Source organism: Lithobates pipiens, unplaced genomic scaffold, assembly GCF_037356315.1.
Source record: "Lithobates pipiens isolate NorthernLeopardFrog02 unplaced genomic scaffold, aLitPip1_a1.2 Scaffold_22, whole genome shotgun sequence".
NCBI classification, from domain to species: domain Eukaryota; kingdom Metazoa; phylum Chordata; class Amphibia; order Anura; family Ranidae; genus Lithobates; species Lithobates pipiens.
In genome coordinates, this window is record NW_027507784.1 from 152,222,382 (window position 1) to 152,237,142 (window position 14,761).

The following is a 14,761-nucleotide window of genomic DNA, read 5'->3' on the forward strand; positions in this document are numbered from 1 at the left end:
GTGTGTCCATCCATCCCTGTGTGTGTGTCCATCCATCCCTGTGTGTGTGTCCATCCATGCCTGTGTGTGTGTCCATCCATGCCTGTGTGTGTGTCCATCCATGCCTGTGTGTGTGTCCATCCATGCCTGTGTGTGTGTCCATCCATGCCTGTGTGTGTCCATCCATGCCTGTGTGTGTGTCCATCCATGCCTGTGTGTGTGTCCATCCATGCCTGTGTGTGTGTCCATCCATGCCTGTGTGTGTGTCCGTGCAGCCGTGTGTGTCCGTGCAGCCGTGTGTGTCCGTGCAGCCTTGTGTGTCCAGCCTACCTGTGTCCCGAGCCTCCGTCCCGTCCCGAGCCGAGCCTTCGTCCCAACCCGAGCCGAGCCTCCATCCCGTCCCGAGCCGAGCCTCCGTTCCGTCCCGTCCCGAGCCTCCGTCCTTCTGCCATGCCAGGATCGCCGCTCTTCGTCGGCGCCTCGGCGGCCATTCCACTATTCAAAAGCCGCGCCTCCGTCTGTGATAGGCGGAACACTCAATTTCCCAGCAGTCTGTGTTCCGCCTATCACGGACATCCTCTCATCCTCTCAGCGGATGTCCGTGATAGGCGGACCACTGACTGCTGGGAAATTGAGTGTTCCGCCTATCACAGACGGAGGCGCGGCTTTTGAATAGTAGAATGGCCGCCGTCTGTCTGCTCGACACGCTGATCGAGCAGGCAGACGGCGATGACTCGAGTATAAGCCGAGGGGGGCACTTTCAGCCTCAAAAAAGAGGCTGAAAATCTCGGCTTATACTCGAGTATATACGGTAATTCCATTGTGGTATTTGAAATGGTTTAATGATATTATGAAGGTCTTCTCTAGAGAGTTTTTTCCCCTTTTTTAAAGAAATGCTTAGTCAGGATTTCTTTATATGGCCAGTTGTGCGTGAGGTAGTTTTCTTCTAGGCCTGGTAGGAAGTCTGGGTTGTTTCCTAAAGGTGTGAGGGGGCTTTGCCAGGGAGTAGAATTTGTGGATTTGAACGTGTCGTGAAAGATTTTTAGTGTGAGCCCTATAAGGGGATGTGTTTTGATGCACTTAGAGTGGTATTTGGGGTGAACCCAAGGTAGAGACCTAATCTCTGGGGTGAATTGTGATTGCTCTAGTGTCACCCAGTCCTTTACAGATTGATGTATGTTCCAATCGACTATGCGTGTTAAGAGGGTTGCTTTATGACACTTTCTTAGATCCGGGAAAGCTATACCGCCCTTGTGTTTGGGAAGGTTTAACATGGCGAACTTTATTCTGGGGGTTTTGCCTCTCCATATAAAAAGGGAGCAAGCGTTTTGGAAGGCTGTAAAGAAGGATAGTGGCACTCTGATGGGAATTGTTTGTATTACATACAGATATCTAGGTAGGATTGTCATTTTTATCAGTGAGGCTCTTCCAAACCAAGAAATATTTAGAGAAATTCCATCTCCTCAAATCCTCCCGTGTTTCTTTTAATATGGGTATATAATTTAAATGGTAAAGGTTTTTTAGATCTGAGGGGAGTTCAATTCCCAAATATGTAATGCTTTGTTCAGCCCAAGAAAATGGGAATATTTTCTTGCAAAGTTCTACTGAGCTTGATTGAAGCGTAATATTGAGGGCACTTGATTTGGAGTGGTTGATTTTCAAGTTGGAGAGAAGGTGGTAGTGCTCTAGGTCTTTTTGGAGATTAGGCAAAGATATGTGTGGTTCTGCTAGAAAGAGGAGCATATCGTTCGCAAATGCTGCGATTTTATATGTGTTATTTTGAATCTCGATCCCTTTAATGTCTTTGTTGGCTCTGATTTTATTTAGCAGCGGTTCTAAAGTCATGACAAATAGAAGTGGGCATAAGGGACATCCCTGTCTGGTGCCATTTCGTAAGTTGAAGGCGTTCGATAGGTAGATATTTACTTGGACTCATGCTGTGGGGTTAGAGTGTAGTGCTTTGATGTAAGATCTCATTTGAGGTAGGATGCCTATATGTTTCAAAACTGCATCTCTGAAATCCCAAGCCACCCTATCGAGCGCCTTCTCTGCATCGAGGGAGAGGAAGAAGCCTTGTTTTTGCTTTGAGGTTAGCCAGTGACTGATGTTTAGAGCTTCGATTATATTATTTCTTCCCTCTCTGCCAGGTATGAAACCCACTTGGTCTAATGCTATAAGGGAAGTTAGTAAAGGAAGAATTCTGTTAGCTAAAATGTTTGCATATAATTTCACATCAACGTTAATTAAAGAGATCGGTCTATAGTTTGTAACCTGGGTTGTGTCTTTACCTTCTTTAGGTATTACAGTTATGTGTGCTTCTAATAATTGTTTGGGGGGGGTGATTTTCAGCATGTAGTCATTGGAAGGATTTCAAGAATCGTGGTTTTAATAATTCACTGAACGTTTTATAGTATTGTAGGGGGTAGTCCATCAGGGCCTGGGGCTTTTCCTATTTTCAGCTCTGATTTTTCAATTGGCTCTCGGGTGCTGCCACTGAAATTCATAGTAAGGGAAACTAGCAGTAAAGCCTGCACTTTCTAACTGGCCTGGCAGCAGAGGAAGGAGGAGGGGACCAACTTCTGGGGGATCTTGCCGCAGCCAGGTCTCCCAGAAGTGGGGAGAGGGGTACCCTTTAAAAACAGGTACTCATTCCCCCTTCCAAAAGGTGCCAAATGTGGCAATGGAGGGGGGGGGGGGAAGCAAACAAGCGAAGCTTCCACTTTTGAGTTGAACTCTGCTTTAAGCCTAGTACAGACGGCCTGAATGGCGACATTTTGCGATTCGATAAAAACTGGCTGACATTCGGGCCGTGTGTATGGCAGCTGGTCCAAGACACCCATTCAGCTGGCTTCTGTCGGACAAGCATGTTGGAAAACCAGCAGCCGACTAGCTCCCGATCACTGACCGGAGTATTCTGCTGGGGGGGGGGGCTACCCCCCTGTTAAAAGACAATAGTACAGCAGGGAAAATCTCTGTACTAACACTGGATTGTTAGTACAGCAGCTTCGACCAGAGTTGCCAGTTGATTTTGTTGAACAAAAAAAAAAATTTGAATTTTGTACTAGGCTTTAGTTGAGAAAATAGATGCTGACTCTGAAAGATGCTTGAACAGAAATGGATTAGCCTCTCTGTGGAAAGGGGAGACATAGACCGGAAGAGTTCTGTATTGTGAGCTCCTTGAGTGGCATGAATAACAATAAGTGTTACACCATTTTGTATGCATGCTTAAAATAAAAAAATATATATCTAATACTGCTTTAAATATATTGTTGTCACAAACTTACCAGTTAAAATAACTTACTTAATATTTAACAGCATAGTTTGCCAGTGGAGGATGTATTTGAAATATATGGAAGCAAGACTTCAACAACACACCTGCATAGTTCTGCCAAGGTACATTTTATAACTGTTAAAGTAGGCTAAATTTAAAGTTGTCTTTGAACCAAAGCTTACAGTGCCTTGAAAAGGTATTCACACCCTTTGAAATTTTCCAAATTTTTTTTCACATTACAACCAAAAACTTAAATGTATTTTATGTGATAGACCAAGGAAAATGATAAATGGTTTTCAAATTGTTTTTAAATATAAATATGTGAAAAGTGTGGCGTGCATTTGTATTCAAGTATTGAGTCAATACTTTGTAGAACCACCTTTCATTGCAATTACAGCTGCAAGTCTTTTTGGGGATGTCTCTAACAGCTTTGCACATCTAGAGAGTAAAATATTTGCCCACTCTTCTTTGCAAAATAGCTCAAGCTCTGTCAAATTGGATGGAGAGCATCTGTGAACAGCAAATTTCAAGTCTTGCCACAGATTCTCAATTGGATTTAGGTCTGGACTTTGACTGGGCCGTTCTAACACAAGAATATGCTTTGATCTAAACCATTCCATTGTAGCTTTGGCTGTATATTTAGGATCGTTGTCCTGTTGGAAGGTGAATCTCTGTCCCAGTCTTAAGTCTTTTGCAGACTCTAACAGGTTTTCTTCTAAGATTGCCCTGTATTTGACTCCATCCATCTTCCCATCAACTATGACCAGCTTCCCTGTTCTTGCTGAAAAAAAAATACGCCCACACCATGTTTCACAGTGGGGATGGTGTGTTCAGGATGATGTGCAGTGTTAGTTTTCCACCACACATATCGTTTTTTTGCAGTTGTGCCATACTCTTTCCATTTTTGGAAGATGGATTGAACAGTGCTCCGTGATGTTGAAAGCTTGGGATATTTTTTTTATACCCTAACCCTTTAACCACTTGCCGCCCGCCCTATAGGCAATTGACGGCTGCAAAGTGGTTGCAAAATCCTGACGTGATCATATGACGTGATCAGGATTATGAGCCGCTGCGCGCCCCCGGGGGCGCGCATCGCGGCGATCGTTGTTGCGGGGTGTCAGTCTGACACCCGGCAACTACGATCTCGGTAAAGAGTCTCCGACGGAGACTCTTTACCACGTGAACAGCCGTGTCCAATCACGGCTGATCACAGTGTAAATGGAGAGAGCCGGTGATCGGCTTTCCCTCACTCGCGTCTGTCAGACGCGAGTAGAGGAGAGCCGATCGGCTGCTCCTCTGACAGGGGGGGTCTGTGCTGATCGATTATCAGCACAGCCCCCCCGAGGATGCCCACACTGGACCACCAGGGACGCCACCAGACCACCAGGGAAAAGGTAATCCTCCCTAGACCACCAGGGATGCCAGTCAGCACAATGGATGCCAATCAGTGCCCATAATGGATGCCAATCAGTGCCCACAATGGGCATCACTGATTGGCATGCACTATTGTTTGGCACTGATTGGCATCCATTACTATAGTATAACACCAATGCTGCCTATGAGTGCCCACCTGTGCCGCCTATCAGTGCCCACCTGTGCCGCCTATCAGTGCCCACCTGTGCCGCCTATCCATGCCCACCCATGCCCATCTGTGCCGCCTATCCATGCCCATCTGTGCCGCCTATCCATGCCCATCTGTGCCGCCCATCCATGCCAATCCGTGCCAGCTATCAGTGCCAATTTGTGCCACCTATCAGTGTCCGTCCGTGTCGCCCATCCGTGTCGCCCATCCGTGTCGCCCATCAGTGCCGCCTATCAGTGCCGCCTATCAGTGCCGCCTATCAGTGTCCATCAATGCCACCTCATCAGTGCCACTTCATTGGTGCCACATTGGTGCCCATCAGTGCCGCCTTATCAGTGCCCATCAGTGTAGCCCCATCAGTGCCCATCAGTGAAGGAAAAAACGTACTTATTTACAAAGTTTTGAAACTGAAACAAAAAAAACATTTTTTTTAAAAAAAATTCTGTATTTTTTTATTTGTAGCGCAAAAAATAAAAACCGTAGAGGTGATCAAATACCACCAAAAGAAAGCTCTATTTGTGGGAAAAAAATGATAAAAATTTCATTTGGGTACAGTGTAGCATGACCGCGCAATTGTCATTCAAAGTGCGACAGCGCTGAAAGCTCAAAATTGGTCTGGGCAGGAAGGTGTTTAAGTGCCCTGTATTGAAGTGGTTAAACTTCTTCACAACTTTATCCCTGACCTGTCTGGGGTGTTCCTTGGCCTTCATGATGCTGTTTGTTCACTAAGATTCTCTAACAAACCTCTGAGGGCTTCACAGAACATCTGTATTTATACTGAGATTAAATTACACACAGGTGGACTCTGTTTACTAATTAGGTGACTTCTAAAGGCAATTCCACTAGATTTTAATTAGGGGTATCAGTGTAAAGGGGGCACTTTTCAAATATTTATTTGTAAAAAATTCTGAAAACCATTTTGTTATTTTCCTTCCACTTCACAACTATGTGCAATTTTGTGTTGGTCTATCACATAAAAACCCAATAAAATAAATTTACATTTTTGTTTGTAGCATGACAAAATGTGGAAAATTTCAAGGGGTGTGAATACTTTTTCAAGGCACTGTATGTGGATATTTTCTATGTATTATGAATATGCATAGTGTTTTAGAATTACTGGAAATGTCTTTGTTTCAGTTGACAGTTTTCAGGTTTTTCACTTTAGCTTATTCAGCTCTTTGACCAGTGCTTCTTTTTATGTTTTGTGATAAAAATCGTATGCATACATAAACACCGGAACAAGATTCCTCCCTTTGTTTCCCAGTAAAGCAATTCAATTATGCAATACTCAATATTCAAAATAAATCACTGTAGATTTTTAAATGACCATATTTTTATTTAAATCATTTGCTCAAACTCAGTTTAATTGTTTTCTCTCACACGTCTGAAGGAGCCAACTCTGGCATTGACAGAACCCCAGTCAGTATATCTCCTATACTCTCCTGGTCTCAGGTAGTACTGGCGACCTCTGTAGTTGGGCAGCTCATAGAAGATCCAATGGCCATCCAAGACATTGCAAGAGTAGATGTCATGATAATTGAAACGCTCATGGACAGAAGGACAGTCATCTACAAACTCCATGCTCTCGCCTCTGAAGTCTTCCCTTTCATAGATCCTTATTCTGAAGGAACCACGTTGCTAGAATATAAAATAATCATATGGTTTACATTTAAAGTAATTTTTCAAAAACTGAGGATATTTACTTTAAAATACTAAAACTAAATATTTATGTAGTATCTTGAGGAGAAAATATTCAATAACTTTGAATTACTGTTCTAACTTATCTGCTTTGTGAGAAAATGTTAAAACCTGTGTACCGTGCTGTAATTTTGTTGGGTCAATGAAGCCCTTTTTTTTGGGGTGTATATATCTTTTGTTCAAGTCAAAACCCAGGATTCTTTATAGGGCTTTCATGTTAAAGAACATTTGTACTTTGGTCTTAAATGCCGATTACATGCTCTAATTGAACAGTACAGATTTAATCAGCAGGTTATGTTTGCTTCTATTGGCTCCACAAATTTGTGATAATAGTGATAGTGATAGTGATAGTGATAGTGATAATTTATTTTGGAAACTCCACTGAACTACCAATTGAATTGAAAAATGCAATACAATGCACAAAGATGAAGACATTTTTCCAGTGTACCTAAATGCCAGGGTATAGGTGGAAATGGATAATTTTATAAATTATAATTGATTTTATATCCATGTACTATATTTTTTTCCTGCTGTGCAAGATGCATAACAATGGCTTCTCTGACTTCGTTTTACACTTAGTTTCCTCTTCCTGTCTACTTAACCACTTCCCGACCAGCGCACGACGATGTACGTCGACAGCATGGCACGGGCAGGCATATTGGCGTACATGTACATCCAATATTCGTTGCCGCCGTGCCATCGGGAGCACGCCGCCAGCGGCGCGCTCCCGCGCTGGTCGGGACCTCCGTGAGTCCGGTCGCGGGACCCGCGGACTCGATCGCCGCGGGCATCCCCGCGATCGTCTCACGGAGCGGCGGAATGGAGGAAATGCTGTATAAACAACATTTTCTCATTCTGCCTAGCAACTAGTGACGCTGATCTCTGCTCCATGTGATTGGAGCAGAGATCAGTGTACACTAAATGAAAGCCCAACCCCCCCACAGTTAGTAACACACCCCTAGGAACACTTAACCCCTACACTGCCACCCACAGGTTAACCCCTTCACTGCCAGTGTCATTTACACAGGAATCACTGCATTTATATAGCAGTGATTACTGTATAAATGACAATGGTCCCAAAAATGTGTCAAAAATGTCCGATGGGTCCCCGACAATGTCGCAGTCACAATAAAAATCGCAGATCGCCGCCATTACTAGTAAAAAAAAAAAAAAAAAAAAATTATTAATAAAAATGCTATAAAACTATCCCTATTTTGTAAACGCTATAACTTTTGCGCAAACCAATCAATAATCGCTTATTGCGATTTTTTTACCAAAAATATGTAGAAGAATACGTATCGGCCTAAATTGAGGGAAAAAAATGTTTTTTTATATATTTTTGGGGGATATTTATTATAACAAAAAGTAAAAAATAATGCGTTTTTTTCAAAATTGTCGCTCTATTTTTGTTTATAGCGCAAAAAATAAAAACCGCAGGGGTGATCAAATACCACCAAAAGAAAGCTCTATTTGTGGGAAAAAAAGGGCGTCAATTTTGTTTGGGAGCCACGTCGCACGACCGCGCAATTGTCAGTTAAAGCGACGCAGTGCCGAATCGCAAAAAGTGGTCTGGTCTTTGACCAGCAAATTGGTCCGGTCTGAAAGTGGTTAAACACACACTATTGTAGCACTGTAAGTAGGTTTTAACGGAATGGTAAAAAGAACCATTTGCCAGAGGGGCTACTAACATTTGTGATAGGGCTCAATAACAAAATGAGCTCCTTTCTCTCTCTAAACTCCATCCTTAGGGCAATTCTTCAAGTAATAAAGAATATGAATTGCATTCATAGCAATTGTATAGATATTTCTGAAATGTGTATAATATACATTATGTAAACCTAAATGCTATTTCTACCTGCATAAATAAATAAATTACTGCACAACTCAACAATTCTGTGCCCTTGTGAAAGTCACAATATGTGCACTCCACTAGCATTCAAGAAACTACAAAGAACATATTAAACTTTTTTGGTAAGTAGATTTATCTAATTATCAGAAGGAGACACACCTGAGGGATGATGCGGCAAGATCTGATGGAGTCATTGAATCCCAACCATTGCTGGAAGTCAGGATACTCTCCCCTCCTCAGGAAATACTGGTGTCCGGTGTAGTTGGGATGCTCATACAGCATCCAGTTTCCATTTTCCACACGGATGGAGTTGCAGCGATTGAAGTAAGAGTGGAGGTCAGAACAGTCGGAGCTGCACTCGTAAGAGCGGCCCTGGAAGTTCCTGTCCTCATAGAAGATGATCTAAAATTTGCAAACAAAGATTTTTATTTTTTGATAGCTACATTGGAATAAATAATAGCACCATCATTTTCAGCAAAATTGACATTTTGTTTTTGTATTTATTCGATTAATCGTTCTAATTAACACATCTGTTTATTAGGTATTGTGCTGTTTAGGTAAAAAGATTGTCTGTCTGACTTTTTACATCTCTGAAGTACTATTGTCAGGTATTAGGATAACTGCATTTTACAGCTAAATTCCATAATGGTTCCTGGATTCATATTTTTTGCTGTGTAATGAATATTGTTAGTAAATCCTTAGCTGCATTAAACTTCCTGTAGAGTAAGCTGGAGCTCTGGTGCAAAATGTAAACTAACACACATTCTGTGGGAAATGAATGTGTAGAAGGCTCAATTCACTGAGCTACAATGAACATTACTTGCCAATGTAGAGCTATACACACACCGCTCCAAGGCACTTTAAGGATCCCAACGCTGTTGTATAATCCCGGGTGTCTGCCTGGTCCGCCAGCCAGATAGCGTGAGCAGAAGAAAGAGAGTGGCAGATAAAAACAGATGCGTATTTTCACATCCATAAAAAAAACATGACCCCACAGTTCACAATGGTTCAACCATTGTGAACCGTGGGGTCATGTACTTTTTATGGTCGTGAAATAAAGCATCTGTTTTTAATCCCGGATGGTGCCACCACTCTCTCTCTGCCTCTCATTACTTGCCTATGACCTGACTTGCTATTGACAAAAATTTTCAGCAGTAAGGGCTAATGAGACCCAAAAGCAACATTGGTGAAAATTACTTCTCTAACACAGCTGAGGAACACCAAATTGCATTCTTGTTAGTGTATTGCCTAATACCTGAGGTTTAAGCCTTTAAATAACATATATCTTAACTTTTTTAATCTGTTCCATATGTGAAGACATTTTACATTCTGGTTAGTTTAAACACAGTGAAAATGAATCCATAGTTATTTATATATTTTTATATATGTATAATCTGAGTGCTCAAGATAACTGAGTTAATAAAACACACTAAAACCATACATTTGACTGTAATAGCTGAAATCTTGCATTGGTTTAAAGCTGAGTGAGGTCTCTTACTATGCAGAGGATCTGACTTCAAGAGAGTGTTTGGATGGTGATGCCAATCAGAGGTTGTACCCGAAGAGTCTCTTGTTGTCAGTCCTCCAAGATTATTTTGCAGAACACTATTGTGTGCCTTATCATTGTTTGCATGGTCGGTCACTGGTTCAATACCATATTCCGATTATTACAGAAAACATTTCTTTTTTCTTTACTAATATCATGCAGGGGCAATGTTGATACTGTAGGTTTGTCTGTTACCCTAGATCCAAATTAAGGCATCGGTGCTCGCTGTTAGTGAAATATATAAACTGTGACCCATTTTATGTGTCTTTAGGCTAGAACTGTTAGTAATAAAGTATTAAATCTGATACAAAGCAAGGAAATATATTACCTTTCCCATCTTGGCTGTTTTGCTGTTAGAGCACGCGTTGACTGAACACTGTTTTGCCAGTAGCTTTGGGATCCCTTATATACTTCTGTGTATGAACAGGGCAGTTATACAGAAAGCTAGTTGTATCCATTACATAAAGTAGTTTACTCAGCAAAAGAGACCTACACAGGCTGTCACGCTTTATTGGAGAATTTTCTTTCTGTAGTCAATGCTTAGGCAAAATTCCGCTTTGTAGCATTCCGAAAACAATGAGACTATGTCAGGCGTCATATATGGGGTCAGCAGATTTAATAGGGTATTTTGTGAATAGCCATTGGTAGCAGTGCTAGCTGGTTCGAGCAATCTGAAGCAAGGTACCAGTCGCAATTTTAAATAACATTTTAGTATTTGTCTGTAATACAGAACAACAGGCCTAAAAAAAATGTAAAAAAATACAACTAGAGCAAGCTCTGTATATGATCATAAATATATTTACTTAGAAAGAACACATACTTATTTTATTATTAGTTACAATAAAATAAAATGTAACATTTGCTCGAATTAAGTTAAAGCTGATTTAAATCCAGTCACTAAATTCTCACAGAAATAACTATGTCATATTAAAGGTGATTTATATATTTTTTTAATCTATATCTTTTACAATACCTGGTGATCCTGCCATTAGGGTCTTTGTTCAGGCATTTTAAGTAATACAGTAGTTGATTTATTAATACTGGAGTGTGGTTGCTGTGCAAAGCTGCACCAGATTTTGCACTCTCCAGTTTTGGTAAATCAGCCACATAGTGACAACAGTCTGTTCTTCTCCCAAATGTCTTGTCTCTGTGTCACTCCACCAATCCGCCACTAGATTGAGTGTGTGTGCACAAGAAGTGCCTATGAAGAAGCTGGAGGAGATCAGTAGCACTAATGCCGTGTACACAAGGTTGGACTTTCCGGCAGAAAAAGTCTGACTGAATCTTTTCATCAGATATTCTGATTGTGTGTGGGCCTCATCTGAATTATTTTTTTCTCAAATTCTGACGGTCCTAGAAATAGAACATATTTTAAATCTTTCCGACGGAATCAATTCCTATCGGGAAAACCGTTTGTCTGTATGCTGTTCCAATGGGCCAAAAACGACGCATGGGCAGCTATTGGCTACTGGCTATTGATCTTCCTTTTTCTACTCCCGCCGTACGTGTTGTATGTCACCGCATTCTAGATGATCGGACTTTGGTGTGATTGTGTGTAGGCAAGACCATTAAGCGCAACTTTGTCAGAAAAATCATCAGAGTTTATTCTGATGGAAAAATCTGTTAAGCAAACTAAATCATCCAGTCAGGGTTTAGAAAGATCTACTTAATTTGTTTAGTTATTTTTTAAATACTATTATATGCAAAAAAACTGGACAAAATGTGTAAAATAAATAACAATAATAGTCAATAATGGAATGACAATTTTTAATTGTTCTGGTTAATTTGCAATAATTTAGCATTACTGTTTGTGTATCATACATGGACTAGCATTGTGTCAATTGACATGTCAAGAAAAAAGTTAATCAAACAAAAAACAAAACAAAATAAAAGTACAAATATATGTTTTTAGTGTTTAATTCCAACATTTCTAGCCAGTATGATACAACACTGAATTCTAGCAATTCGCCAAGTCATATAAGATGCTGAGGATTAGGAGACCTATACCAAGGGTACTTGGTAAACATTGTCTTTTATGATTTGAGAAACATGATGAAGACTGGGTGTATCCTGTCCTAAATAAAATGACAACATGAAATAAAAAAAATAAAAAATCTGATTCAGAATTTTTTTTTCTGTTAAATACTAGTACACGTAAATTATCATTTGAATAGCTAGGCAAATTTTTTATTTTTTTTAGATGGGCTGCTTGGCTTCTGGTAATCTGGATTATATGTCATTTACTAGCCATTTTTTGAGTAGTACATGATAATTACAAATGTTCTGTATCATAGAATTATTGTAACAATGATGCTCTGCACTACACTCATAATGTTTAGTCGTAATATTCAATATACAAATAAAATCATAATTTTCTCAGGAGATCTCTAAACATATAATTATAAAAAATAAATAAAAAATCAACAGTCTTGTCCTTACATTTTTATGGGTATGATTAAAAATTGAGCCTTTGCGGTGTAGAAGTTGGAGTATTTAAAAAAAATGATCTGCAATAGACATTCTGAACTGTTTATGAACCAGTTATATTTTCATAAACCAGTTAGAGCTGATATACCAGATCAGCAAAAGGTCTATTCATTAACAATTTATTATATTATATTCCTAATGTGTTATAGAGTGTTTCACATTTTAGCCGTTATAGTTTATATGGAGTGTATATAATAACATTGACAACAATCATTTGTTAATGAAACTGTTTATTTACAGGGTCACTGGATTCAGCCCTTCAACCTGTCACTACATCCATTTGCAATGCTCACAGCACCTCAAGCAGCAAGACATGCTTTGAAGCACTGTACGTATGGGAGCAAATTACTGGTTTGGGTTATTTTACCAAGTATAAGGAGTGACATATTAAACACACACATCAATTTCCCAGCATGATGCCTCATGCAGGAGATATGTTTATAAATGTACCCCCTTTGAGAGCCATTAGCTAAAGCATTGTGTGGCTGATAACTCTCAGGCCGCGTACACACGCGGGGACTGTTCGCCCAACTTTGTCCGCTGAACAGTGTTTCGGCGGACAGTCCGCCCGTGTGTGGGCTTTCAGCGGACAGTTTCAGCGAACAGTCTGCTGAACAAAGTTTTTCGGAAATTCCGAAAAACTGTCCGCTGAAACTTGGTTTCAGCGAACAGTCCCCTCGTGTGTAGGCTTGTTCGTCAAACTAAGTTCCGCGCATGCTCAGAAAGGATTTACACGCCGAAAGTTGTAATGCAGTGTATAGGACGTCGTATTTTCCGTCCTGTCGTACGTGCCGTTCACGTCATCGCGCACGGTTTCAGCAAACTGTTCGTTCGTCGTGTGTGGGCAAGTCCGTCCATGCTAATTTTGAGCGGACTGTTCGCTGAAACTGTTTGACGGACAAAGTTGAGCGAACAGTCCCCGCGTGTGTACGTGGCCTCAGTCTTTGCTTTTACCGACAGTTCAGGTCCTCATTGATGATCAGGAACCAGTTATGCCGTGTACACACTGTCGGAATTTCCGATGGAAACAGTCCGATGGGAGCTTTTCATCGGATTTTCCGACCGTGTTTATGCCCATCTGTCTTTTTCTGTCGGCATTTTCAACGGTCTATAGATTGAGAGCCTGTTCTTAATTTTTCCGATGGAAAACCTTTTCTATCAGATTTTTCGATCATATGTATGCAATTCCAACACACAAAATTCTGACGATTGCACAAACAATTCGATACATGCTCGGAAGCATTAAACGTCCCTGTTATAGTGCTGTCAAACGTGTTGTATGTCACGGTGTTATTGACCATTGGAATTTGGTGTGACTGTGTGTAGGCAAGATAGTTTGAGCAAAGTCCCGTCGGAATTCTTACGGTAAAACCATCAGAGCTTTTTCCGACGAGAATTCCAATCATGTGTACGCGGCATTAGAGTGGTTCCTGATAATGTGCTCATTATTCCAAATATGAAAAGGAGATCACATGCAGACTAGAGGCTTCACTGAGAAAATAAGAGCCTTAGGGCCTATGCCAATTAGGTTTTCTTTGCTTAAAGGGGGTTTTGGCACTCCCATATTCAATACGTCTATAGAAATGTGAAATTGCTTGAAGCAGGTCAAACGCAGGTAGGAATATGGTCAACCTAATTAATTGAACCTATAAATTAATTCTAAATTAACACAACGGATGTCCAAATTATGCCATCAACTTCAAACTTTCATTTACACAAGCCCAAGGCCCTGAAGCTATGGATTAACACTACCACATTCAAGCTGCAGTATTATCTGTGTGCTATCTGTATAATTATGTTAGTATCAGATACAACTGATAGTGTGTCAGGTCATGATTGCCCATGTTATCTTTATATGCTTTTTATGTTTTTAATAACCAGAGCAGTAATATAATTAAAGCTTATTCAAGTTAAGGGCCATACACACGAGCCAAATATCGAGTTCAACAGTACGGAACCTGATCTGACCGAGGAGGCATGACCGAAAAAGGAACTCTCAGCCAGGGGAGCTCACTGGTGTGTTCTGGAGGAGGGCACCCCCCGTCAGAACACAATAGCTCAATGGGGGAGATCACTGTACTAACATTGGATAGTTAGTACATGATCTCCTCCTGATCTCTTCAGTAGACTGAAGGAACCAAATCTAATAGTGTGTACTAGGTTTTAGATAAAATAATATGTATTAAGGCAGTTACTTGCCAATCACTTGTCAGTACCTAAATGTGTATTGCCATCAGCCCCCTGTAATCCCCTGTACAGCAGTTATTAGACTGCAGGTGCTATCTGCATTCAGGGCCATCCAGAGTTTGGCTGCTCTACCATTGTACATGTGGAACTGTGTTGTTGGCT

The 14,761-nt window shown here is 40.8% G+C and overlaps 2 protein-coding genes across 3 annotated transcripts in view; one reads left to right on the top strand and one right to left on the bottom strand.

The window, feature by feature from the left end:
• The window catches only part of CUNH2orf80 (chromosome unknown C2orf80 homolog), a 158,568-nt gene that overhangs the window by 128,899 nt on the left and 14,908 nt on the right, over nucleotides 1-14,761 (top strand). For both annotated transcript variants that reach the window (XM_077448466.1, XM_077448465.1), the window contains exons 6-7: nucleotides 3,295-3,372; nucleotides 12,653-12,740. In XM_077448466.1, coding sequence (XP_077304592.1) covers nucleotides 3,295-3,372; nucleotides 12,653-12,740 — 166 coding nt within the window. The remainder of the gene's footprint in view (nucleotides 1-3,294; nucleotides 3,373-12,652; nucleotides 12,741-14,761) is intronic.
• Nucleotides 6,148-10,411, bottom strand: LOC143924255 (gamma-crystallin-1-like). The gene is made up of 3 exons (XM_077448462.1): nucleotides 10,254-10,411; nucleotides 8,539-8,781; nucleotides 6,148-6,470 (listed from the first exon to the last, which is right to left on the bottom strand). Exons 1-3 carry the CDS (start codon nucleotides 10,260-10,262, stop codon nucleotides 6,195-6,197), a joined length of 528 nt encoding a protein of 175 aa, XP_077304588.1. The 5' UTR covers nucleotides 10,263-10,411; the 3' UTR covers nucleotides 6,148-6,194.